This window comes from Acartia tonsa, chromosome 4, assembly GCF_053477335.1.
Source record: "Acartia tonsa isolate MP-2025a chromosome 4, ASM5347733v1, whole genome shotgun sequence".
Taxonomy (NCBI): Eukaryota; Metazoa; Arthropoda; class Copepoda; order Calanoida; family Acartiidae; genus Acartia; species Acartia tonsa.
The window spans coordinates 36,115,462-36,143,008 of NC_137263.1; the positions used below are offsets into that span (position 1 = coordinate 36,115,462).

The following is a 27,547-nucleotide window of genomic DNA, read 5'->3' on the forward strand; positions in this document are numbered from 1 at the left end:
ATCTTCATGCATTTATGATTGTTTGTTAGTTTCTTTAATGTTTTTATACAATAATTATATTAGATAATTTGGCTTTGTGCATGTTTTTTAATTTGTTGTTTTCTATATGTAGGTCATGCTTAAATTCGTTTGAACTTTTTATTTTTGTCATCTAATTATATTTTTGTCCTAAAAATAAAATCAGAAAGATTAAAAACAAATTTTTCTTCATTGAAGTTGTTAACAAATTAATTTTTGGTGGGAAAAAATATTTAAGTTTCTGACCGTGATCAGGTGAGAATGATTGGGACACTGGAGCTACGGATGTGGAGGATAATTTTGTGTGCACAGGACAGGGACAGTTTGCCAGCCCAGACAGGTGTGATGTATTCTACACATGCACACAGGATGGAAAGGTAGGCAGTTATTTATTTGGCTGATACTAAAGAAAGTGGCTTTTATACAGTTATTTCAAATGATTTAAAATTGAGAAAAAAAATAATGCTTTGATAACAATACACAATATTAAGAAGTTTTTGGAATATTTTTCCAAAAAACAATGCTTTTTTAAAGCTTGACTTCGGTAATATTTCAAATATTTAAAAAAAAAATATTTAAATTATTTTATTTTGTTAGGCTCACAGATTCACCTGCGCTGATGGTTTGTTGTTCGACTCTAAGCAGGGCACCTGTAACTGGCCTGAACTCGTCACCTGCGCATCCATTCCTACTCCAACTCTTTACAAGGTAATTTTTACTCTGATGCTTCTTTTGTATCAACATAAGATTATTGGAAAAGCATTGTCGTCTTTAAATGCAAAATAAGATAATTGAGAAACTTATAAAAAAGCAATAAATGCTATGTAGAACGACTGTAAATATGTTTAAAGTGTCCAAAATGTTTATATGTAGAATGATTAAGAATGTAAATCTTAGTTTTTGAATATATATTTGATAAAAAAGATGTTAGTTTATAAAGTAGCCCTTTTAAACTAAAAAAAAATAATATCATATTTCTGTAAAAAATATGAACCATTTCATTAAAACATTGTTTTCTACATAGATTCTATATTTTGTTTGCATAATAAGCCTTCCCCCACACACCTTTAATAATCGAAAATGAAAACTTTGGCATTTTTTCACCACTTCAAATAAATAATTTTATGTAGGATAAAATCTGCGGCCTCTTGTCTGACGGAGTGTACACAGATCCTGTGATGGCCAACCAGTTCTTCCACTGTACCGCAGGCAGACGGGTACAGATGTCCTGTCCTATTGGTTTGTACTTTGATGCACTCACAGCTACATGCACCAATGTTCAGTTTGTCAGGTAAAAAAAATTGATTCTGTTAATCCATAACTTTTTTTAAGCAGCTCTTAAATTTTAATAAATGAAAGTTAGGTTTTGGAAAAAATGAAAAGATTGAGAATTTATTTATGAACTTTGATTTGATTTTTTCCTTGATCTATTGGAGCCTGCTACCAAGGCAATCTTCACCTCCAATATGATATTGATTTTTAGATTTATACCTGGATACATCCTGCAAGTTGGATATCCTGGAGGTCTGGTGCCTTCTGGCAAATCACAGCAACTTACTATGTATAACAACAATGAAAAGAAGGTAATTTGACAGTAGTTTTGTAATTTGAAAAAATAGCAAAAATGACAAAATTGAAATTAAAATAGAGTTTCCGTATCTAGCTTTACACTCACAATAAAATCTCCATTTTTTTCTCTGTCTTTGCAGTTGCAATGGATTTTTTGTGGTCAAATTAAGTTGCTAACTTGGGCATCATTTATTGCTCAGTTCGTTCTTCCAGTAGGAGGGGAGGGAATAGTATAAAGGGGTTGATGTAGGAATCATTGATTCGACAGCTACAAGTTTCACTTTATTAGAGCTAGTATACGATAATCTGGTGTAAGATCCATGTAATAATAAATCCATTGCAATTGCACACATAATCACAAAAATATTACTTTTGATAAAAACTAAATGTATTTACTCATAAAATAAATTCATTGAAGGGAAGAAGCTAGTAAAAGTGGCTGACTTAGATTATGACGTCAAAACAATTAACCAATGAGAGGCCACTATAAATTTTACCAGTGGACAATTACAGTATTTACTGGCCTCTTATTGGTTAATTTTTTTTGACGTCAAAATCTAAGTCAGCCACTTTTAATAGCTTCAAAGGGAACATTATCGGTTTATTAAATATTCTCAATCTGATAGTCAAAACATCACACACATCATTTAAATTCATTTAATGTCCTTCGTCCAATCCCAGATTCCCTTTATTTTGTAGATAATAAAAATATATAAGTTTGCCTTTTTAGAATATAATTTTTAATATTTCAGGTGGTTTGTTACTTTTCCAACTGGGCAGGTATGCGGGACGGCGACGGCAAGTTCGTCCCCGAGAACATCCCAGCCAGCAAGTGCACCCACGTTGTCTACGCCTTTGCCAAGCTGGACGAGAACGCAATGAGCCCTGCGCCCAGCGGTCCCCTGGCCGACATCAATGATGACTACTACGCCAGGGTTATCAAGACTGTGCGACAGGGCAATCCCGCCGCCAAGGTGTTGATTGCCATGGGCGGGTGGGCGGACTCTGCAGGGGATAAGTACTCGAAGTTGGTGAATAGCCCCGCTAATGTGGATAAGTTTGTTAGCAATACTCAAAAGTTTTTGAAGGTAAAAATTAGATTTAACTATAATTTCGGCAATTATCTTATTATTCTAAGTAGAAAGGTGTTTTTTATTGTCTGTAGCTTAATAATTCGATAATTACAGAACCGATTGAGTTCAAAATTTCAGGGAAGCTCACATAAGGCTAATCATAAGTCCAATCTAATTCTAAATGAAGGTCTTGGGGTTGGGGGTCTAATGTTATTTTTTTGTCGCTCCCTATCCCTTCGAATTCAGAGCCCCTAGAAGCTAGATATTATAATACAAAGAAATGCTTAAAGACGTTTTTTATTTATTTCTTTGATGTTTGTGATTAATGAACATATTTGTAGGTGCATGGATTTGACGGTATTGTAATGGAATGGCACTTCCCTGTGTGCTGGCAAAGTGATTGTGCCAAAGGTCCGGATTCTGATAGGGCTGCTTTTACAAGGTCACAAAGTTTTATGATTTTTAGAAGATTTTTTTTCTCCAGAAATTTTTATGTAAATAAATATGATAATAAGGGGGGAGGCAGGGACGTCCAAAGGGGGTGGGTGGGTAAAGGGGTGATTACCCACCTCCCCAAATAAATTTGGGGGTCCCCAAAAACTTTTTATTTTTAATTTTTACCCCCTCCCCAATTAAAAAAAGCTTGGACGTCCATGGGGGTGAAGGTATTATTTATTATAAATTATACTGACTCCCAAAGTTGATAAACTCCACATACCATGTCAGCTTATTAATTTTAGGTTTAAAACTAACAAAACATAAATAATGTTTTTTTTTACTTTTTATGTTAAAATCACGCAACTTGTTAAGGAAAAGAAGGAAAATTCGCAATTGTGTTGTTATTTTCATGATTTTATTTCACTTTAGATTGATGGCAACTCTGAAGAAATCTCTTGGCAACGGCTACCAGGTTGGCGCAACTCTGGCTGGCTACGAGGCCGTCATCAACAAGGCCTACGACGTGTCCACCCTGTCCAACAACCTTGACTTCCTCACCATCATGGCTTATGATATGCACGGATTCTGGGACGGTGAGACCAACCATCATGCTCCCCTGCAGGCCGCCAATGGACCTAGTGTGGAACGTATTTTGAACACCTACGTCTCCAAAGGTGCGGACAAGGCCAAGTTGATTGTTGGCATTCCTTTCTATGGACAGTCCTTTACCACCCGAGGTAATCCTGGCGGCGTAGGTCTTCCTACGTCTGGGCCCGGTGAGGCCGGCCAGTGGACCAAACAGCCAGGTATGCTGGGATACAATGAAATCTGCCTGAAGATCAGAAATGCCGGTTGGTCGGTGCAGGAAGTTGGCGGTGCTTATGCCTTTAACAATGCTGACCAGCAGTGGGTTGGTTATGATTCCATGCAGGATGTCGCTGCTAAAGCAAGATTTGTTCAGGCAGCTGGTTTTGGCGGCGTAGCCGTCTCCACCCTGGATCTTGATGACTTTGCCAACCTTTGCTGCAAAGACGCCTTCCCACTGCTTTCAACCATCAGTAATGTCATCTTGGGAACTCCAGCACCTGTGATGGGATGCCGCCGCCCCGCACCGCCTGTAACACCCGCCCCTAAGCCAGCCTCCCAAACAGATCCCTGGGATGATGGATCTAGCAATAAGTGGAGTCAGGCTGCACAGGATCAAGGACAGGAGTCAACATCATGGACAACGCCTTCGACTACATCTACAACAACCACTACTACTACAACAACAACAACCACAACTACAGCAGGAAATTTAGGAGGACAGGGAGAGTGCCAGGAAGGACAGTACTACAGACATCCTGCTAGCTGCCAGAAATATTACAGGTTACATTTTTAAATTTAACAACCGTGTGTATAAATGCTACTTGATATCTCAAAACTTTTATATTTATAGCACATAATTAGAGCTTTGTATTGCCCTCTTTAAAATCTGAAAGTTGAAAATCAAATATTTATAAGTTATACATGCTTTTTTAAGTTAGAACAATCTATAATTATCAAATCACTAAAATTGGAAAACTACGTATATAATGTCTGTTTCAAATTATAGCATACCCAAATAGCCTTAATCCTGCTCTGGACCAATTATAAATATTTATGAAATTCAATCAACACTTTTAGGAGATATAAGCAGACTGACAGTAGAAATCATAATGTTTGAATATGTTAGAATTAGGGTTGGGCCGGATACTTTTTTGGCCGGATACCGGATACCGGATATCCGGCTGATTTCAAACGCCGGATATCCGGTAATCGGCCGGATATCCGGCCAAATTACTGGATATCCGGCCGGATAACCGGCCAAATTACCAGATACTAAGGTAGCAAAATTTTTTTTTTCAGAAATCTTATATAAATTTACATAAAGTTAAACTTGTTCAGAAAAAAAGTTCTTCTAGCTTCAATAATAAGAAAATTATAGCCATTTAAAATTTTAAAAAGCAGAGATTTTTGGTGTAAAGTATAAAAAATTATAGAACCGGATATCCGGCCGGATAGTTTCAATATCCGGTATCCGGCCGGATATTGAAAATGGCCGGATATCCGGCCACACCGGATATCCGGCCCAACCCTAGTTAGAATGTGCTTGACCCATTAGTCACACACCTGAGTGAGTATATTATATAATTCGTATAATTTAGATGTTTGAACGGTGTGAAGGTGCTTCACTCTTGTGCTGGTGGCCTTGCCTGGGATCAACTAGCACTCACCTGTGACTGGGAGGATAATGTCAAGTGTCATAGAAGATCGAGTAAGTTATCATTATTTCTATCCAAAATTAACATGATGTCTGTCTGTAAGTTGCTTAAGATCTCGCTAATCACTGTTCTCCTTTATAGTGAAGCTTCCTTTACGTCCAGGGAAGGTTTATAACTATTTTGAGGGAGAGTAACTCCACAATTCGAAGAAATATCGCCCCTACCCTCCATCAACAATGTACACCCTCACCATATTTCTTTTACTTTTTCTTTTTTTGAACTAAAATAATGAGAGAGGGTCGACACACCAACCCAACTCTCTAGAGGGGTAGCCGCTGGTAACAATATTGAACATAAATATTAGCCTATTTTTAAAATCTTATTATGGTAAATGTTATAAAATTTTTTCTCGTATTCATTCGAATCCAGTGGATAGGAACCGGTTCTCATCCATACGAAAAAACTATGTCTAGCATCGTATTATATCCAGCTTTCTATGAATATAGAAATGTACAATCATAAGATTAAAACCAGTTTTTTTTAGCCGGTGCCTTCGGCACCTCGGGGCTAAAAAAAATAGTTTTAATCTCATAATTGTACTTTCTATATCCGCGGAAAGCCGTTTATAATACGATGCAAGAAATAACTATTATTAACTTGCAATATTTATAATTTTTCAGTCTTTAACCATGAGGACGAAGCTATTATTGTTGAGAACAACGAAATTGAATCTGTCGGTATTGCTGTCATTAGCGAGATAGCTCGCTCCTGCTCCGGCAACGAATACTCCAACGTTCCTGGCGACTGTTCCTCATTCTACCAGTGCGTGAACGGTGCCCAGCTGAAGCAATCCTGCAGCCCTGGACTTCATTTCAGCGCCTCCAAGAGCCTGTGTGACTGGCCGATCAATGCTGGCTGTGAAGGTAAAGTATACCAGGATGACAAGACTGTCAAGGCCGCCTGCCAAGAAGGAGCCTTCCAGGCCAATCCTAATGATTGCGGATCATATCTTTTCTGTGTTCACGGCAAGTTTGAGAAGTTCCAGTGTCAGGCAGGTACTCATTGGGACACCAAAATCATGTCATGTAACCATGCTGAACTGGCGGGATGTACCTCTAACGGCGGTGGTGATTCCTCCAATGGCGACAGCTCAACAGGCGTAGAATCAGTGGGTGGTGGAGAAAACACTGACAACAACAACAATGGTAATGATTATGATAATGGCCAGTGGGAGAGTGGAGATTACGACAACGGCCAATGGGAAAGTGGAGATTATGAAGGAGCATGGAAGCCATCAACACCAAAGCCATTGAAGCCATTTGCCGGAACCACCGAGGCTGCACCCCTGCAGGGCCCCTTGTCTGGTGACTACAAGGTTGTCTGCTACTTCACCAACTGGGCTTGGTATAGGCCTGGTATTGGAAAGTACAAACCTGATGATATTGACCCAACCATTTGTACCCATATTGTTTATGGATTTGCTGTTCTTGACTACTCTACCTTGCTGCTCAAGCCCCATGATTCATGGGCTGATATTGATAATGACTTCTACGGCAAGGTCACTGAATTTAAAAAGAACGGGATCAAAGTTACCGTCGCTATTGGCGGTTGGAACGACAGCCAGGGCGATAAGTACAGTAGGTTGGTCAACAATCCGTCCGCCCGGGCCAAGTTTATCAAACACGTCATGGACTTCATCCACAAATACAACTTTGACGGTCTGGACCTTGACTGGGAGTATCCTAGCTGCTGGCAGACTGAATGCAAGGAGGAGAGGTACAAGGACAAGGATGCCTTTGCCGCCTGGGTCAAAGAATTGAAGGAGGCGTTCGCGCCCCGCGGATACCTACTCTCTGCAGCTGTGTCCCCCAGCAAGAAGATTATGGATGTTGGCTATGATATTCCTAGCATTGCTCGGGACCTGGACTGGATTGCTGTGATGACCTACGACTACCATGGACATTGGGACAAGAAGACAGGGCATGTGGCTCCTTTCTATGAACACCCTGAAGATGAATATTTCTACTTCAACACGGTAAATATTTTACAACAAATATTCATTAGTCTATAGTTTTAAAATAGAATTCAAATTTTTAAGAACTGCAATATGAAAACTTGCATAATATTAATCTTTTATCGTTTCTAGAATTACACCATCAACTATTGGATCGAATCTGGAGCTCCTCGCAACAAGCTAGTCATGGGTATGCCGCTGTACGGTCAGGCCTTTACCCTGGACAGCGCTAGCAATCACGGTCTCAACGCGCCCGCCGGCCAGAAGGGCAAGGCCGGCGAGTTTACCCGTGCCGCCGGCTTCCTCGCCTACTATGAAATCTGTGCTGATATCAAGCAGGGAGGTTGGACCGTGGTGAAGGACCCCAAGGGATTGATGGGCCCCTATGCTTACAAGGACAGGCAGTGGGTGGGGTATGATGACGTCGAGACCATCCGTCGCAAGTCTGAGTATGTAAGAGAGATGGGTCTGGCGGGAGGTATGGTCTGGGCTCTTGATCTGGATGATTTCAGGCAAGTTCAATGTTTGTAAAAAACGGTCAAATTGAAGGGCAAGGGTGAGGAAGATTAATAGAGAAATTAAAGTTCTTTCAATATTTACAAGTTATAAGCCAATAAAACTAAAAATAGCACAAAAATCATTATTACTTTCAATTTCATTTCTATAAATGTACGGAAAATGGATAGGTTTGTGGGAGATGTTTCTCCAATAAAAAATATAGGTATATTTCTATTTTAAAAATAGTTTTGTTTTGTAATTAAGAGAATATTTTTGACAACACTTTATGAACATGTTTTGTTTAGAAACACTTGTGGGGAGGGTGCTCACCCCCTTATGAACACAATCAAGGAAGTCTTAGGCCCCGCCAAGGGACAATATTCTAGGAATGGTTAATTAGATATTAAAACTAAAAGTTTTTAAAGAAAATTTTTATATAATTGTATAAAGTCATACTTGTAACTTAAACCAAATATTTAAGCAAATTTTTATAAGCAGTAATTTATTGATTATTTGATTCTTGTACATTTTTAATTTGTGTACATTCTAGGTCTACTGGTTTTCTTTTATGTCACTTATAATTCAAATGCTTAACTTTTAACTATTTTTTTTAAAAATACGTTTTGATTAACATATTTTTTAAAGTTTGATTTTGTCTATGCTTTGGAAATAAAATATTTGTTAATTGCGCAAAATTTCGTTCCACAAAATATATCTAATTAACCAATGTGACAGAACAACCGACAACAAACTAGTTGATGACACTACAACAATGATCCAAAAAGTTGCTGAACCAGCCGCAATCGAAGAACCTGAGCCGATCTCTGAGCCGGAGCCAATGGCGGATCCGTTGACCCAGGAGGAGGCTGAGGCTGCTGTTGATCCGGATTTGACCAAAACTGTGGATTCAGATGACGGATACAAGGTGGGTTTCATTTTAATAGGACAATTCCATCTTTTATAAGACGGAGTAAGGTGCAAAGGTGATAATTTGTATGTTACAGCAAAGACAGTATTAAATTATAGTTATTTTGAAATTTTAGAAAATTTACATCTTTCGCATTAAAAAATTGTCGCATCTGACATGAACATTTTTTAACCCCATCAAAATTTAAGCATTCTGTAGAAATCGATACAATGGTTTATGTTATCGAGATGGGATTAGGCTATTCTTTTGTTTTTCTCTACTCCTTCGAATATACTATACAGCCCTTGCAGATGCTTTGGGCGCAGTCGCTAGATATTGATATAGCTCTTTTATTATAGCTTATTTTTGTTTTGACTTTTTATATGTTATACTTATTGTATTCAGGTTGTATGTTACTTCACTAACTGGGCGTGGTACCGCCCTGGAGCTGGCAAGTATACCCCCGACAACATCGACGCCAGCCTGTGCACCCACGTGGTCTACGGGTTCGCTGTCCTACACAACACTGAGTACGTCATTAGAGCTCACGACTCATGGGCTGATTTCGATAACGGTAAGCAATTCTTGGTCAAATTTTGCCGCCAATTAAAATCATTTTTATTGTATACTTAAAGATGTGGCACTTCCACACAAAGTACCATGTTGAGTACTGAACCCCTCAGCTCCCTATTTTGAAAAGAAATTGAAAATATATGAGGTTTAGTTTTAGTTAGGTTACATTATATTGGGTTCTAGATAGCAACGACGGGTTAGAGTCCCCTGCAAGGTTGGGCATAGGAAAAAATAATATCAACAGGCACTTGTGTGAGGGCACCAAAAATTTTACTGAAGAAACAGACTGACATAATTGGAACAGGTTTAGAAATCCCCCACAGCTTTATAAAACTTGTATTTACAACTTATTGGTGTTTTGTACTAATGTATAGTAAAATAAATTGTACAAATAAGTAAATCAAGTAAATAATTAATAAATATTTCAAAATCCAGTTATTTTAGTTTTATTCTAAAACTAATACAGCTTTATTTAATATTAAATTTTTAGTGAAGATATAAATTTAGAAATATTTGAAAAGTTGAAAAAAAGTTTCTTACATATTGTTGTTCTGCTACAATTAGGCTTTATAGTTGCTTTGTTTAGAATTCTACAAGAAGGTGACTAGCTTGAAGTCTCAGGGCAAGAAGGTGCTGTTGGCCCTGGGAGGATGGAATGACTCCGCAGGCAACAAGTACAGCAAGCTTGTCAACAGTCCTGAAAACAGGAATGAATACTTAAAGATAAATTAAATTTGATATCTTATTATAGATCTTAATGGTTAAGACATTGATAGATTGATGTGAACCCCCAATTATAATGAACAAAATTAGCTCCCATATCTTTGCTATTTTGTACCGCCTTATCAAGATTTATAAAATTAAATATTTTATAACATAATATCCTTTGCGTAAAATTTTTAAGTATTTAACTTCACAGGCGTAAGTTTGTTGAGCATGCTGTTGGATTCTTGAAGAAGCACAATTTTGACGGCCTTGACCTGGATTGGGAGTACCCCAAGTGCTGGCAGGTGGATTGTAGCAAAGGTATAAAGCTTTTCCTTTATATTTTTCATTGGGGGCTTTTATTTATTCGGTTATTGATTTAAATATTTTGCTTTATTATTTAAATTATTTTAGATTTTTATATTCATTTTACCTATTAAAATGTTTTTCATCTATTAGTTTTATGTAGCAAATATCCTATAACTATACCTAGAAGTATGTCCATACGCATTACTATCAGAGTAAATTAAGTAACTTTAAACAAAAATAAAACAGACAATAAACAATCCATTCACAGATTTTCTGTAATTTTACTGTTTTTTGATTAATTTTTCAGTTTTACACAAAATTAATGATATATTGCTGTTTTTCATTTAGTTATTTCTCGCATCGTATTATAAACAGCTATCCGCGGATATAGAATGTACAATTATAAGATTAAAACCAGTTTTTAGCCCCGAGGTGCCGAAGGCACTGGCTAAAACACTGGTTTTAATCTTATGATTGTACATTTTATATTCGTAGAAAGCTGGATATAATACAATGCTAGACATATTTTTTTTCGTATGGACGAGAACCGGTTCCTATCCACGAGAGTACGAGAAAAAAAATTATATACATTATTCTATTGGAATTGAATTTTTTAATATTGTGTAGGACCTGATTCTGACAAGGCTGGTTTCACCGCCTGGGTGAAGGAGCTTGCCGAGGCATTCCGCCCCCACGGGTTCCTCGTCACTGCCGCTGTATCTCCTAGCAATAAGGTAGACACTGACTTTTATACGTAAAGCTTTCTATAATTAGGGTCTGTCCGACCATCCGAAAGTATAGCACTTTTCGTTAATTTAGACAAATTAGAATTGTCCTATCAATTTTAACTTTGCATTTTGAATCCTATTACAGTTAAGTACAGTTAAATCCTCACGTCCACTGAAAAAATGCTGATTTTTACATACTGAAAACTTGATTTTAAAACAATGGGAACTAGTGTAATTAACGTCCAATATTTATTCCCTCCCTTATAGTAATACAACTCTCGTTTGGTGTTGATACAAGAATAAATCAAAGTCTAACAGGATTCTTCCATTCCAGGTCATGGATGCTGGATACGACATCCCGATGTTATCTAAGTACCTGGATTACATCAGTGTGATGACCTACGACTACCACGGCCAATGGGACAAGATGACCGGTCACGTGGCGCCAATGTACAAGCACGAAGACGACTTTAATGAGTTTTTCAATGTGGTAAGTAATAATTGTTTTGTATGTGCAGCTACTTTATGACTATGGTATTTTTGTTTGACCGTATTTTTAGCAACATATTTCATATTTTTGCCATTGGTTACGATGTAATTTTACCAGTAAGCAAAGAATTAATGCCAACTTTACATCCTCTATTAAAATTGACAAATACACAACACATCTATTTTTTTGTGTAAAAATTACAGTGACTGTATGTTTGCTACTTGTAAAATTGGTCGCCCCCGTCTGTTCTTCCTTTTAAAATAATTTCTCTTTCCTAGGAACCCTTTCTTTCTTGTCTGATTATATTTCTTTGTCAAGCTTTAGAGTTTTAAAAAGCTTCAGACTTTATCGTATTTATTTCCTTTATATATGTATTTTTTTTTATAGGATTACACTGTGAAATATTGGTTGAAAGGAGGCTTGGACAAAAAGAAGCTTATCATGGGCATGCCTATGTACGGACAGTCATTCACCCTCGCCTCGGCGGGTGCTAACGGATTGAACAGCCGTACCTACGGCGGCGGCACCGCTGGACCGTTCACACGGGCCAGAGGCTTCCTGGCGTACTATGAGATCTGTGATAATATTCAGAACAAGGGATGGACTGTTATTCAAGATCCTTCAGGTATATATAATTATGTAGCCAATCCACACTATACTAGCATATTTTTGTTTGTCCGTCAGTTTTTTTTTATGACTGAACACTAATTAGTTTTCTTTTTCAATAGATGTATTGGAACCTTGTCATTGTTGCGCTATTATATACTAAAGGCCTCTAGGGTAACTTGAAGGAAGGGGACCAACATTCTACTTTTATTTATTTATTTATTTATTTTTTTTTTTTTTTTTGGGGGGGGGGTAACCAAATTTATAGAAATATTATTTGACAGAAAGACAGGTATTATATTACTTAATTAATATTAATTCAGATACAAGATATGATTAATCCCTTTTTTTAGTCGTTTTAGAGATATCAATTGACCAAATGTTAAGGTACCATGGGACCGTACGCGTTCAAGGGCACCCAGTGGGTCTCATTCGACGATGTTGCCATGATCAAGCACAAGTCTGAGTACGTCAAGAAGATGGGTCTGGGCGGTGCCATGATATGGGCCCTCGACTTGGATGATTTTAGGCAAGCTGTTTATTTTAGTAGCGCCGCTAATCTATATCTAGGGTTTCCGTCCGGCCGAGTATACTAAAATTAACGTTTCTTTCATAATAGTTACCCGATTACAAAGTTTTGAAAATATTTGTTTGTTCTCAGGAGATAAACAATTATCTTTGCTATTCTAATGTTTAAAGTGAATTTTTTGGAAGTCTTATATATGATTGTAATTTAGAAATACTTGCGGCTGTGGCGAGAACCCTCTACTGAGCACCATCAACAGCGTGCTGCGTGGCAACAAGGCCATGCCGAACAGCTGCGACCTAGTCGGCAACTACAGGATCGGCGACCTCGAGTTGAGCCCGCGCCCCTATGCCACTTGTGACAAGGGAAATTTTGCGCCTGTGTCTGGTGACTGTGGGGCTTATCAAGTGTGTAATAATGGAGAGTACAGTGTACAGCAGTGTCCCCCGGGGCTTCACTGGAATAGGGTAGGTTATTTTTCTTTACATTATTTCTTCTTGTTATCAATATTCTCGTGAAGAATCCCTTGAACAATGAGCTTTTACTCTAATGATCATTTTAGTTTCAAATTGTTTTAAATCATTAGGTTGTGCTACTTGTCAGGGTGGCAAGATAGATTGGACTGTAAATTACACTGGTATTAAAAGATTTGTATAAACATTATTTCATGGTTGACTAAAAACCTTTGGGTACTTTTATTAAATTTTGAATTGGCAATTTTAAACTTAGTAAAGTCTAAACTGTAAATCACTCATGTCAATATAAAATGTATGTTTGTTTGAGAAATGTAGATAATAATTAATAGTTCATTGTCTTATCCCTTAAGATCCCTGACTACTTTTCACTTTGTAATGAATTTAATTTTTCTTTATGTCTTTTTGACATTAACAAAGTATGTAACACATAAAATGTTATTTAGGATCGTTGTGATTGGCCTGACAATGCTAAATGTGACGCATCCAGTTCTGGTGAGCTTGAGATCACTGTTGATCCTGTTCCGGCTCCAGCTCCTGCTCCAGCTCCAGCTTCAGAAGAAAGTCAGGTACAATAATTTCAGGTCATTTCATCCAATACCCACGTTTATACCACGAAAGAAAAAGCTTTTTCCAAAAAGGTCTTTAAAATGGTCTAGCCCCCCCTGTAATGAAGTTGTAACCCTTTTTTTGTATGTGTGATCTTTATATAATGTATAATGGTGTTTGTTGCGGTCAATTAGATCAAAGAACATTTTCCGACATTCAGCAGGCTTTAAAAGAAGAAATTCAAAATATTTTAAAAAGTAATTTTTACTAAAGCCAAAAAATCACATAGTAAAATTGAATTAAGCATAGGGGTTGTGTCGAGTTTTATCTTCAGCATAAAATTATTCTGCCTCCATAGACACCTTACCCGACTTCCTAGCTCTCATACAAATCATTTGAGCCCAAAAAGTATGTATCAAGTCCCTACGTTTGCCGCGTCTACGCCGCGGAACTACCTTCAACAGCAGCAGCAACACCATCAGCAGCAGCAGAAGAAGCCAAGAGCAAACACTTCCAATCTCCAACCTTCCTTACCATCATCATTTACCATCATGCTTCCGACGGTTTTTTTAACATGCAAGACAAAGAGGATTTTCCCTCAGCTGACTCGAGTTTTTAACTTACCTGACAAAGAATAAGACAACACCAGCCTGTCTTATTCGGCTTCTTCTGATAAGAGCTGGCATCGAACAGAACCCTGGCCCTGACATCTACTACTGTAAAATATGTTCCAAAACTTTAACAAAAACATCAGTTCAATGCACAACCTGTTTGCAATGGCTCCATATTAAATGCTCCAAATTAAAATCAGCCAAAGCAAGATTAAAATTCAAGACCTGGATTGGACCATGCTGCGAACAGACCACGACACCTGGACCCCCGGCCCAAACATCAATCCCCCCCGCCCCCCCAGGGAACCCCCCTCCCCCACCCCCACAACCATCACCCCCCCGCAATCACACCCCCTTCTCTACAAACAGAAGCTTAAACCTGAATACCCTTCAATACAACATCAACGGCATCTTAAGCAAAATCGACGAGCTCCTCCATCATATGGAGGCCGACAACATCCCCATAGCTGCTATTCAGGAAACCAAGCTAACTAAAAACTCCAAGCCATTTTAAACACCGAACTACACTCTAGTTCGGAAGGATAGAGGTACAAATAAAGGCGGAGGTTTAGCCTTCTTGGTACACAAGGACCTGAACTTCTCCTTAGAACCAACCCCTAACCGCCTGGAACAGGACCCGTTCCTGGAATCCATGACCATCAGTCTACCTGGCGCCAACAATAAACCTCTATACATCCGAAACGTTTACATTCCTCCACACAGCAGCTGCGAAGCACAATATGTTCCCCCACTAGATCATCTATTTGATGGGCTAGGGGAATCTTATATGATTCTTGGTGATGTTAATGCTCACAGCCAGTTATGGCATAGTGAAGCCACTAATGATCCCAGAGGCAATGCTTTGGCAGATATTATCTCCAACCGTTCCTGTGGTGTCATCAATGAAGACCTGCCCACCAGAGTCACTGACCTTGCTTCCACTGCTCCAGATATCAGTATCGTATCATCTAACCTGATCCCTTGTTCCACCTGGAAGATTGCAAACAAAATGAGTTCAGATCACCTACCTATCACCATAAGTATAACAGCAGAATTAAAACAAACAAACGCCAAAGATGTCACCTTCATTAATTACTCAAAAGCAAACTGGTCTTCATTCAACAAATATGTAGAAAATAAATTCAAAAGATGCCGCAGAATTAATAATGTCCACAATGCGGAAGTTTACTTTAGACATACCCTTCAGAAAGCTGCCAAAAAATACATACCTGCCGGCAGAATACCCAAAACCTACAATGCCCTCCCAACGGAAGCTGCTAGACTCATTAGTGATAGAGATAACATCCGACAACAGAACCCAGCTGATCCAAGAATACCAGAGTTAAACAGAGACATCACCCAGAAAATCAGAGAACATCGGAAAGCTAAATGGGAAGAACATCTATCTGGATGTTTACCTGGATCTAAAAAACTCTGGAGCACAATAAAAAGTCTTAATAATCAGCCGCACCAGCCCAACAACCAAGGTATCAGTTTTAATAATAAAACTTCAAATTGTGCTAAATCCATGGCTAACAGTTTTAATAAACAATATACCCCCCACTCTGAAACCAAACCTGCTAAGACTCTCAGACCCACCCTTCGCTCTCTTAAAAAGAAAACAAAGGACCCCCCTGTCATCTTCACCCCAGCTCAAGTCCTAGCCACCATTAAGAAATCTAAGAGCTCCAAGGCCCACGGTCCAGACGGTTTATCACCAGTCATGTTGAAACATATTGGTCCAAATGCCATCAATTTTCTGACCAATCTTTTCAACGAATGTTTAATGAAATCCATAATCCCCAACATATGGAAAACAGGTAAAATTATACCGTTGCTGAAACCTGGAAAACCTGCAGATAAAGGACCTAGTTACCGCCCAGTTTCCCTTCTGTCACCTGCTATCAAAATTCTTGAAGCCCTGCTACTTCCTGCTGTGACAGAAGCAGTCCAACTTGCTGACCATCAACATGGATTTCGGAAGGGCAGGTCGACAGGTACAGCTTTACAGAGTATCCTAGATCACATAAACAATGGTCTAAACAGGAGAAAACCTGTCCACAGGACCGTTAATGTGGCTATAGATCTTTCCCGTGCCTTTGACACGGTCGACCACACCATCCTGCTGCAAGATATTGACAAGCTCGACCTAAACGACCACATTAAACGGTTTCTCTGTGCTTATATCAGAGGTCGTCATACTTACGTGGTATTCAGAAATTCCACCTCAAAATACCGTAAGATGAAACAAGGAGTCCCACAGGGAGGTGTACTCTCCCCGATCCTCTTCAACCTCTATATGTCCTCCATGCCAACGCCACCTGGCAATATAGTTCTGAAGACATATGCCGACGACTCGAACATTCTAAATTCTGGACCTGTCATTGAACCCGTTGTAGAAGAATTAAATTCTTACCTGGCCACCCTGAACATATGGTTCAAAAACCGCAACCTTCACATCTCGCCTGCTAAATCATCTGCTACTCTATTCACAACAGCCTCCAATGAATGTAACTTGGAACTTGAAATCGAGATTGACGGTGAAAAGGTCCCCACAGTGAAAAAACCTAAATTCTTAGGGGTCACTTTCGACAATCTACTCTCTTTTAAACAGCATGCCTCAGATCTTAAAACTAAAGTCCAAACTAAGACAAATGTCTTAAAAGCTTTAGCTGGTTCAGACTGGGGCAAAGAGAAAGAAACGATTGTCAATACTTACAAGGCCATAGGCAGGCCACTACTAAATTACTGCTGTAATATCTGGACTCCAGCCCTCAGCAACACCTCCTGGAAAGGCCTCCAGGTAGCACAAAATGCTGCCCTAAGAACTGCCACAGGCTGCCATTTAATGACCAATGAAGACCATCTACATTTAGAAACGAAGGTCATGAAAGTCCGACCTCACTGTGAGATGCTTAGCAAGCAATTCTTACTTGCTACTCAGAAGCCACACCATCCCAACAGAGTAAACCTCTCTAGACCCCCCCCTCCACGCCAAATGGAGCAGACTCTCTCCTCCAGATTTGGAGACGAAATCAGACAAATGTCCCGTCCTGATCTCCCTGAGGATGAGTTTAAAAGTAAGCTGAAAATTATTCACACTAAATCTGTCAAAGAGGCTCTAAATAATATGGAGCCTAATAAAGTTCTCCAATCTGCGCCACCCCCAATAAATGTGTCTGAAAAGGACCTACCTAGACACACCAGAGCCACCTTGGCCCAACTTCGCTCTGGCTACAGCAAATTTCTCAACAGTTACAAGGCCCGTTTAAACCCAACTATTGTTGACACCTGCCCCAACTGCAATAACCACTCCCACACGACTCAGCACCTCTTCACGTGTCCAAGCAACGTGACCGAACTCGCGGTCACTGATCTCTGGCATAGACCTAAGGAAGCAGCCAGGTTCCTGAACCTGGCAACAGATGTAAATGATGATAATGGATGAGAAGAAGTTGGCTACAAACAACAACAACAACATGTATCAAGACCTCAAAATCTATGATTTTTCGGCTTAACCAAAATTCACTTAAAATACAAAAGGGTTGGAATTTTTTCATTTTGAATATTTTCTTTCATAGCCTGCTGAATGTCGGAAAATGTTCAAGGATATAATTTACTGCAATAAACACCATAATACATGTATATAAAGATCACACATACAAAAAAAATGGGTTAAAACTTCATTACAGGGGGGGCTAGACCATTTTAAAAACCGGTCATTTTTTGTAACGTATACTGTATATTAGTATCATAAGTCGAAAAAGGTCCGTTTTGTAAGCATTTTTAACAGAGTTATGGCAAAATACATGATCGAATATATAAAAAACGGACCTCTTTTGGAAAAATATTGACGGGGATAGGGCTTCGCAGGTATCGATCCGGCAGAATTATTCCCAAATAACCTCCCCCTTCCGCCTCTCCTAGTTTCAATTTATTTAAAAATAATGGTTGGCGGTTACCTTCGCTTGCTAGATACTTTGAGTAGCTCAATTGGATTGCTTATAATTATGAAATTATTATACTAAGGTATTTTTTTCCAGGTAGAGGAAGAGCTGGAATCTGCTATCCAGGAGATACCTGCCAGCGTCTCTGATACTGGAAAAAAGGTAAATTATATCAATGTATTTTTCTGTATGTCTGTCTATCTGTCTGTAGGTTTGTTTGTCTATCATCCAAGGATATTTATAACTATCTTATTATTTATCTGTCTAATTTTCTGTAATAATCGGTTTCTATGTCTACCTTTCTATCTTTATATCTTTTTATACGTTTAGTTGTCTATCTTTCTGTCTTTCTGTCTACTGTCTGTCTGTACTTTATCTATCTATCTACAATTCTTTAAATCTATTCATATATCTATCAATTAATCAATCTTTTAATTTATCATTATATTTATCATTCTTTTGAATTTATTCATCTATTTACCAATTTTTCATTCTTTTAATCTATAATCTATTCATTTATTTATCAATCTATCATTCTTTTAATCTATCCATTATTTATCAATCTATTACTCTTTAAATCTATCCATTTTAATACCAATCTATCATTCTTTCTTTTTTCTATTCATTTTCAATCTATCAATCTCTATATTTTTCAACCTATCACTATTTATATCTATCTATCTATCTATCTAGGTTGTATGTTACTTCACCAACTGGGCCTGGTACCGCCAGGGCAAGGGCAAGTACACCCCAGATGATATAGACTCAAAACTGTGCACTCACATCAATTATGGATTTGCTGTGCTTCACCCTAATAAGTAAGTATTGTTAGTAGCTCAGCTTTTTTTTATGTAACAATTGGGAAAGGCTGACATAGATCCCTACCCAAACTTCAAAACGCCATCCCCTCAAAATTAAGTTTGGACTCAATTAAAGTTTTCAAAAACCTTAAAATATTTAAGTCAACTAATTAGAGAACGAGGTCATTTAACTTTGCGAAACTGTATAATTAACACCCCAATATCCCATTCCCAGCCTTTCCTGTAATTTGTGACTTAATCCATCAATTTTTTAGACTGATAATGACCCCTCACGACTCGTGGGCCGACATCGACAACAAATTCTTCGAGAGAGTGGCCGCCTTCAAGAAGAAGGGTGTCAAGGTGTCCATCGCGCTGGGCGGATGGAACGACTCTGAGGGCGACAAGTACAGCCGGTTGGTCAATAGCCCATCCGCTAGGGCCAAGTTTATCACGGAAGCGGTCAACTTTATTGAGAAATATGGATTTGAGGGGCTGGATTTGGATTGGGAATACCCCAAGTGTTGGCAGGTAAAAAATATTTTCATTTTTGAAAGTCTTAAAAGTTAAACTTCAATGGAAAATCGTTTACTTTATTAGATTGTTAAAATTTTTAGTATTTTTTATATTTGCTATACTATAGAACATCGAACTTTTAAATAAAACAGGCATTTCATATAATAATGTATTAAACCCTTTCTAATAAATAATAAACTATATCCAAAATAGTATTCAAAATATCGGGAAAAAAACTTTTATAAAACAATTGTTTTTTAATTATTAATTTAATTTATTCTTTAGGTTGACTGTGACAAGGGACCCGCCTCTGACAAGGAGGGCTTCGCTGCTTTGATCCGGGAGCTCAGCGCCGAGTTCAAGCCGCGCGGCTGGCTTCTTTCAGCCGCCGTCAGCCCAAGCAAAAAGGTGATCGACGCCGGCTACGACGTTCCTACCATGAGCCAGTACCTGGATGTTATCAACGTGATGACCTACGACTACCACGGCCACTGGGACAAAAAGACCGGCCACGTAGCCCCGATGTTTGAGCATCCCGACGATGATTACAACTACTTCAACACTAACTACACGATGAACTACTGGGTGGAGCTGGGTGCCGCTAAGGATAAGCTTGTCGTAGGAATGCCCATGTATGGCCAGTCATTTGCGCTCAAGGAGCGCTCCAACACTGGACTAAATTCACCGGCCTATGGCCGCGGCGAGGCCGGAGAATTCACCCGTGCCGGCGGCTTTTTGGCCTACTATGAGATTTGCGAGCGTGTCCAACGTCAGGGCTGGACTGTGGTTCAAGACCCACAAAAGCGTATGGGTCCCTACGCCTACAAGGGCGACCAGTGGGTTGGTTATGACGACATCAGCATGATCCGTCAAAAGTCCCAGTGGGTGGTTGACAATAACTTTGGCGGTGGAATGATTTGGGCTCTAGACTTGGACGACTTTACCAACGCCTGCGGCTGTGAGAAGTACCCGTTGTTGAGGACCATTAACCGCGTGCTCCGAGGATATTCAACCCCTGATCCCGGATGTGACATGGTTCGAGCCCTGCCATACTCAATTCCTCTGATGCCATATACAGCTCTAAGCCAGCAATATTTTCAAAACATGAATCTTTTTAGATAGTCCCAAATGCTCAATTTTTATTACACTTAGCCAACTCCAATTGGCTGAAAATCTAGTTAATTTTATGTATTTTCTTAGTGCAGCTAAAGCCATACTGTTTATTGTAGTAAAATCTGGTGATGGACCATTTGTTATCTTATACTTTTAATCAAATGCTCATACAGTTAATTGTGATAAAAAAATTATTTCAGCAAATCTAAAACTAATTTCAATTTCAATTTTAGACAAAAAAAAATCCGCAAAAGACATATTAAAATAATTGTAATCAAAGCGTTATTGAATAATTAGTATGAAATTTTTACACTTGATTGTTATAAATTGAATTTTTTGTTGTTGATAAAAACACTTTCATAAAATAAAGTCTTCCGATGAAAATTGTCTTATAATTTCAAAAATAAAATAAAAGATTTCTTAGGCTAGCTTAGTTGTTGGGGTTACCTAAGTCTTTCATTCTTCTCTATAACTATGTAAAGCTAAGGTCACCCTTACTCCCAGGCTATTTTAGGAAATCTTATTGAATTAGGTCCAATAACTTCTATGAAAAGAAAAAATATCACATAGTATGAAAAATCATTTTCAGAACCAACCAAAATATTCTATTTTTGTCAACCATTGTTTTGTTGATTATTGTTAATGATCTTGGTCATATTGGGCCAAGGCATTCCACCTACTGTAATTATATATGTCGTGCACATTACATAGCAGCAGTAGGAATTTTTTTAACGTCTTAGTTATGACGTGATGTTGGGCCGAGATTCGAACCAATCACTTCCCCGACGTCGAGCGGATGCGCTACGTGTTGAGCCACGGTCGCTAGTTGTTTTAGGAGTAACTAGGCTCCAATTAGATAATTACATTAGAAAGGGAGTGATTTTTTATTTCATTAAATTCACATAAAATAAGAAGAAAATATCTAATAAAAATGATTATATTATATTATTAATATGGCTGGTCCCCATAGTGTTCAGATGGTTCTGTGTAACTCTGTTCCTCATACTTTGGTTCTTCATATTTTGGCTCCTCGTATTTAGGCTCATCATATTTGGGTTCCTCATATTTAGGCTCTTCATACTTTGGCTCCTCATACTTTGGCTCTTCATACTTTGGCTCCTCATACTTTGGCTCTTCATACTTTGGCTCCTCGTACTTAGGCTCTTCATACTTTGACTCTTCATACTTTGGCTCCTCGTATTTTGGCTCCTCATACTTTGGCTCTTCGTACTTTGGCTCCTCATACTTGGGAGTACTATACTTTGGTTTTTCATATTTTGGCTTTGGTGCTTCATAGCTGGAGGGAGGTGGATAATTAGCAGGATCCTGTCCGTATTTCAGTTCTGGGTAGTAGTATGGGCTTTCTTCCTTAGTTATATTGTGGATTATCCACATGTCCATGTCCAAATTGACCTCAAAGATTTGATTTTAGGACAGTTGTAAAAGTATAAAATGGACATAATCCAAAGAAAATTTACCTCAAGTTAAACATTTAGTAAAAAATCAATATAAAAATCTTAACAAAAACTTATACAGCTATCCAAATCATTCCTTGGTGTCTTTATTGTATTTGTATCTGGCCTGTGGGTCTGGTTTAGCCAGTTCTAACTGTGTCTTTCTGATTTCTTGCCTAAATTATAAAAGGATAGAAAAGATGTCTTCGTTTATAAAATTTGAAATTACAATATTAATCTCAAAGCATTATAAAAGACAATGATACCTTGTGGCAACTATTTCATCATTAGTTTTCTGTATCTTGCCTTTCAACTTCTTTACTTCTTCTGTAATATCATCAAACTCTTCTTTGTATCTTTCAAAGTCAATCAAACTGTTTTGGAGATCTCTACAAATGAATATTCAATTACATAAACTTTAAAAACTGTTGAAAAAAGTAACCAACTGTTTGAATCTATTTCTTGAATACTCTTCTTTCGTTTTTTAAAAATTTTCAAACATTTCATACCTGTTAACTGCCTTAAGATTTGAAAGTTCTGATCTTTTTTGATCCTGTGTCTGTTTAGCCTCATCTTTGTTCTTTTCAAGTGTTTCTTGGTCAGCTTTTAAGGATTTTACCTGAGTAGTGCATTTGATAAGAACGATTAATTTTATTATTGTTTTTGTAAATAACTTTCAGCTTTGCCCCTAGAATCTAGGGGCTTTGTATTGAAACAATAAGTAAGGAGGGGGCATATAAATAGCCTATTGCCAACCAATCCATTAAAGCTACACTAAAAAGGAGAACTCAATCAGTTTAATAGTTCTTGAAATCTTAAGCTTCAGATACATAATTTTTGATAAAAAATTATATACCTTCATTTCTTTTTCTCTAATTTCACCATTGATTTTTCCAATTTCTAGCTGTACTTTTTGAGACTTTTCTCTCCAGTTATTTAATTCATCCTTTAACCTTTACCATTTAAATAAACCAGTTATATTAATACTAGCGGCTTCGCCCCTAGCCTCTAGGGGCTTTGCCCCAAGAGGTGATAAAAAAAAATTATGGCGAAAATAGTAAAGGACCAAGGAAATCTCCTTCAAAAAAAAAAAAAAAAAAAAAAAAAAAAAATGGGGGGGGGATTTTTTTGTTTTTGGGGGGGTTGGGGGTGTCCCACCCCCCAAGAAAATAGCCTAAAACCACCACAGGACCAATAGGTAGATACCCTGAAGAGTAGAATCCGATCGGTTCAGTGGTTACCGAGATCTTAAGGGACAGACAGACAGACGGACAGACAGACATCGTTCTACTTTGTATTATACTAGCGGCTTCGCCCCTAGCCTCTAGGGGCTTTGCCCCGAGAGGTGATTAAAAAAATTAAGGCAAAATTCGTTAAAGGACCAAGGAAATCTTCTACAAAACCTAAAGAACCTAGGAAATCTTCTGCAAAACCTAAAGAACCTAGGAAATCTTCTACAAAACCTAAAGAACCTAGGAAATCTTCAGCAAAAAAAAAAAAAAAAAAAAAAAATGGGGGGGGGATTTTTTGTTTTTGGGGGGGTTGGGGGTGTCCCACCCCCCAAGAAAATAGCTTAAAACCACCACAGGACCAATAGAAATATACCCTGAAGAGTAGAATCCAATCGGTTCAGTGGTTACCGAGATCTTAAGGGACAGACAGATGGACAGACGGACAGACAGACAGACGGACAGACATCAAGCTACTTTGTATTATAGACTAGCGGCTTCGCCCCTAGCCTCTAGGGGCTTTGCCCCAAGAGGTGATTAAAAAAATTAAGGCGAAATTCGTTAAAGGACCAAGGAAATCTTCTACAAAACCTAAAGAACCTAGGAAATCTTCTACAAAACCTAAAGAACCTAGGAAATCTTCTGGAAAACCTAAAGAACCTAGGAAATCTTCTACAAAACCTAAAGAACCTAGGAAATCTTCAGCAAAAAAAAAAAAAAAAAAAAAAAATGGGGGGGGGATTTTTTGTTTTTGGGGGGGTTGGGGGTGTCCCACCCCCCAAGAAAATAGCTTAAAACCACCACAGGACCAATAGAAATATACCCTGAAGAGTAGAATCCAATCGGTTCAGTGGTTACCGAGATCTTAAGGGACAGACAGACGGACAGACGGACAGACGGACAGACGGACAGACATCAAGCTACTTTGTATTATAGATATCTAAAGCATTTCAATCATGAATAATGCTAAGTTGGCAAACTTTACCTGATAATAGTCTGTTCCTTGTCATGGTTGCCTTTTCCAATGTTTAGCAGTTCTCTTTTCACATCTTCTAGCCTTCAATTTTGATATTATTTAGAACCTATTATTGCCAATATAAGAATTTAAGACAAATGTACCCAACCTCCAATAAAATCAATTGATGAAATGATTTACTACTATAGTAAATATTTTACAATGTGTACTCTTTATGAAAAGTTTTTTGATGAAACTTGATATTTTAACTTGGCATAATCCAATGTAAATTATTACATTATTTATGGATGTTGCTCACTATTCTTTTACAATAAAAAAAACCATAACACTCTAATGTAGATAAATGTATTTAAATTTAACAGTTCTTACCTTTTTCTTAAATCATTGTAAGCGTTGAACAAAGCTTGTCCTCTTTGATGTATTTGGTCAATATATCTAAATTTAATAATTAAATAATAATAAACTACAATTACCACAAAAAGTTTTTTTTAAAGGTATTTTCCAAATGTTGAACTAACCTGTGTAAATCTTCTATCATGCTTTTAAGTTTTTGTAATTCTTCAATGCATATTTTATGCTGCTCTATCAACCATAGTGTTCCTATTTATCAATAACATTATATAATTAGCTCTGAATTATAGGGATAACCAGTTTCAAATTCAATCAAAATCTATCATTAGTGCAACAATGGATACTACTTTCTCTGATGATTGGAGATAATGTCTAGACAATTTTGTGCAATGTTACCTGGTAGGAGATAATCTCGAGTGCAGAACCTTGAACTTTTTCTTACCTGGAGGATGATCATCTTTAGTTTAATTCCAAATAGTATTTTTTTGCTGGCGCTGTTTAGTGCAATGCTGTGTACTATTTCTAACCTGGGGGAATATAATCTATAAAGCATTTTCACACACATCCTAGTGGGAGATCATCTTTACTTCAAAACCCATACTATTTCATAATTAGTGGAAGGTCATGTCACATATGCACCATGCTGCATACTGTATCTTACCTGGTGGAGATCATTTCTAGTGCAATGCTGCATACTTCTAGTGCAATGCAGTGTCCTATTTATTAGTGTGGTGATCATCTCTAGTGCAATGTCACATACTTCCTAGAAGGAGATCATCTCTAGTTCATTAACAAATCATTTCAAACCTGTAGGAAGGTCATGTCCCTGGTGAAGAACCTTTCTTGTGCAATGATGTGTACTTCTTCTTACCTGGTGGCAGATCATCTCTGGTACAATGCCGTGTGCTGTTTCTCCTACTTTCACAATGTGAAGGACCATACACTAGTCTTTCTTCTTTGATTCTTTACATTAAAATAAAATTTTATTACTATTTCATCACACTTATTTATCAATAAAATTTTCAAATGGCCGGTGTCAAAACTAGAGAATAGTCATTAATTCTAGAAATTAATACATACAATTTTTTTTTTAAAGAAGTGAAAACAAAAATGTCTTTTGTTGTTATGTCTTTACCCCTCAACATACAATTTTGTACCTGATCATTTTGAAAGGATCACAATCCCCCCAATCTCCAATATATTGACATTCGTCTGATGCAATAGCTGGATGCAATCTAATAAATAAACAATTTATTAGTAAATAAAAATTAAATATAAAACCCATAATAAGTTTATAAGTGTTCTTTTTATATAAGGAAAAATCTAAAATTTCAAAAACTTCACCTGTCTTTAGGCAATTCATCCTTTGCCTTGTGTAGATGTCAGATAGAACTTATTAATTATTTAGTTAAACAAGCTAAAAAGGACAAATTAGCATTTTTAATGTACATTTAATAAAGAAAATAATCTATTTTAAAAATTACATGTGCTTGTTATGAAGTTAATGTTATTCATTTTGAATTTTTTATTTGTAGACGTATTAAAATTGAATCTGACACTCCTGCCTTACTGTCTGCATGATCACCAGCTGGAGCTGCCATTGGTGGGGCTGCTGGCTCTGCAGCTTTCATTGGAACACCATAACTAGTTTAACATACATTTATTTTATAAATAATCTTCTTCAATTAGCTTTCAAAAGGTTAATTTTTGTTGACTAGAGCCTCTAGGCCAACAAAACAGGAATTAATCTTGAATATTTTACCTGTTTTGAGAATTATCTGCAGGGAGAGGGTCTACACATTGGCAACTAAAATACAAAATAAATGAGATATGTAATATTATCAGGGAGTAAGGAAGGGGACAATGGATAGAATATTCATTTTTAAAGAGTCTCCGACTTTCGGTACTGGCGTAAAGGGAATGTGCAAGAATTTAGCAGGTTCTGACTGACTATGGGTACTAGCGCATCAATGCACCGTTAACTAGCTGAGTTAGTTTTGAATATTGCAGACAGAAAAATTTGTTATTAGATGACTAGTTTTAACAAATACTTTTCCCAAGAAAATGTCATTTAAGGTATAGAAACTCTATTGTGATATTTATGTATTAAACTGTCTAAGAACCGCTTATATTTAGGTTGGCAGAAAATATATAAAGAGGGTTGACGAAGTTCTAAGGGTGATTTTTCTAGTGATTAATTACAGAATGTATACTACATTGTGATGTACTGGTAATTTAATTTTCAAGTAAATGATTTTTTTCTTAGAACTAATTTGTGTTCTAAATTATATTACCATGATCCCTTTACAATTTTGGTCAAGTTTTCTGGATACATCTGGTTTTCATTGCTTTTCAGCGAAAACTCTTAATTTGAATTAATTGCCCATCGTCCCCTCCCTTACTACTTGAATATTATTGTGTAAAGTTTTATTTTTGCAGGGAAAGAAAACTATTTTCAAGTTTAATTTATAAAACCATTTTGTCCATAAAGCCAATGAATCAAAATATTTTAATCAATTAAGAAAAATTATTTTAGACAGTTTAACTATCCATCAAATTCATAAAAAAAGGCTTAATTACTATCTTAAATTACTGATTAAAATTTTAAGAATTCATTTAATTTTTATTAAAAAAATTGTAATCATACCTGTTGAAAATAGAAAAAACTAAAATAGCCAGAGGTGCTCTCATGTTGAGGGCCTGCAGTCACTACACAAAAACATTCAACATGTCCAAACAAAAAAGAGCAACTACATTCACGCTTAAATCAGAAAATTAAATTTATCATCTTTTTGTACTTTTGTTGGATATATTAAGTGTCAGTTTCGTTA

The 27,547-nt window shown here is 37.3% G+C and overlaps 2 protein-coding genes across 3 annotated transcripts in view; one reads left to right on the top strand and one right to left on the bottom strand.

The window, feature by feature from the left end:
* Positions 1 to 21,090, top strand: part of LOC145316993 (putative chitinase 10) — a 38,617-nt gene extending 17,527 nt beyond the window's left edge. Inside the window, exons 13-37 of the mRNA XM_080157848.1 lie at positions 270 to 395; positions 616 to 726; positions 1,149 to 1,309; positions 1,502 to 1,601; positions 2,340 to 2,675; positions 3,002 to 3,102; positions 3,528 to 4,466; positions 5,285 to 5,394; positions 6,022 to 7,376; positions 7,488 to 7,867; positions 8,159 to 8,237; positions 8,587 to 8,778; positions 9,166 to 9,334; positions 9,920 to 10,036; positions 10,249 to 10,359; positions 10,975 to 11,081; positions 11,410 to 11,565; positions 11,953 to 12,190; positions 12,559 to 12,700; positions 12,909 to 13,164; positions 13,617 to 13,739; positions 18,374 to 18,439; positions 18,971 to 19,095; positions 19,353 to 19,608; positions 19,879 to 21,090. Coding sequence (XP_080013974.1) covers positions 270 to 395; positions 616 to 726; positions 1,149 to 1,309; positions 1,502 to 1,601; positions 2,340 to 2,675; positions 3,002 to 3,102; positions 3,528 to 4,466; positions 5,285 to 5,394; positions 6,022 to 7,376; positions 7,488 to 7,867; positions 8,159 to 8,237; positions 8,587 to 8,778; positions 9,166 to 9,334; positions 9,920 to 10,036; positions 10,249 to 10,359; positions 10,975 to 11,081; positions 11,410 to 11,565; positions 11,953 to 12,190; positions 12,559 to 12,700; positions 12,909 to 13,164; positions 13,617 to 13,739; positions 18,374 to 18,439; positions 18,971 to 19,095; positions 19,353 to 19,608; positions 19,879 to 20,715 — 6,693 coding nt within the window. The 3' untranslated portion in view covers positions 20,716 to 21,090. The remainder of the gene's footprint in view (positions 1 to 269; positions 396 to 615; positions 727 to 1,148; positions 1,310 to 1,501; positions 1,602 to 2,339; positions 2,676 to 3,001; positions 3,103 to 3,527; positions 4,467 to 5,284; positions 5,395 to 6,021; positions 7,377 to 7,487; positions 7,868 to 8,158; positions 8,238 to 8,586; positions 8,779 to 9,165; positions 9,335 to 9,919; positions 10,037 to 10,248; positions 10,360 to 10,974; positions 11,082 to 11,409; positions 11,566 to 11,952; positions 12,191 to 12,558; positions 12,701 to 12,908; positions 13,165 to 13,616; positions 13,740 to 18,373; positions 18,440 to 18,970; positions 19,096 to 19,352; positions 19,609 to 19,878) is intronic.
* A 481-nt stretch (positions 21,091 to 21,571) lies between these two features.
* On the bottom strand, positions 21,572 to 27,482 carry LOC145316994 (uncharacterized). Of its 2 annotated transcripts, none has more exons than XM_080157849.1 (14): positions 27,364 to 27,482; positions 26,479 to 26,523; positions 26,282 to 26,360; positions 26,061 to 26,086; positions 25,874 to 25,951; positions 25,588 to 25,679; positions 24,884 to 24,965; positions 24,735 to 24,800; positions 24,375 to 24,446; positions 23,017 to 23,113; positions 22,670 to 22,779; positions 22,427 to 22,549; positions 22,257 to 22,336; positions 21,572 to 22,118 (listed from the first exon to the last, which is right to left on the bottom strand). In XM_080157849.1, the coding sequence occupies exons 1-14, from the start codon at positions 27,405 to 27,407 to the stop codon at positions 21,655 to 21,657; spliced, it is 1,458 nt and encodes a 485-aa protein (XP_080013975.1). In that variant the 5' UTR covers positions 27,408 to 27,482; the 3' UTR covers positions 21,572 to 21,654. The 2 variants fall into 2 exon arrangements, with proteins under 2 accessions (XP_080013975.1, XP_080013976.1); XM_080157850.1 differs by having other exon boundaries at positions 21,572 to 22,030; positions 22,256 to 22,336.
* Between the last annotated feature and the right edge of the window lie 65 nt (positions 27,483 to 27,547).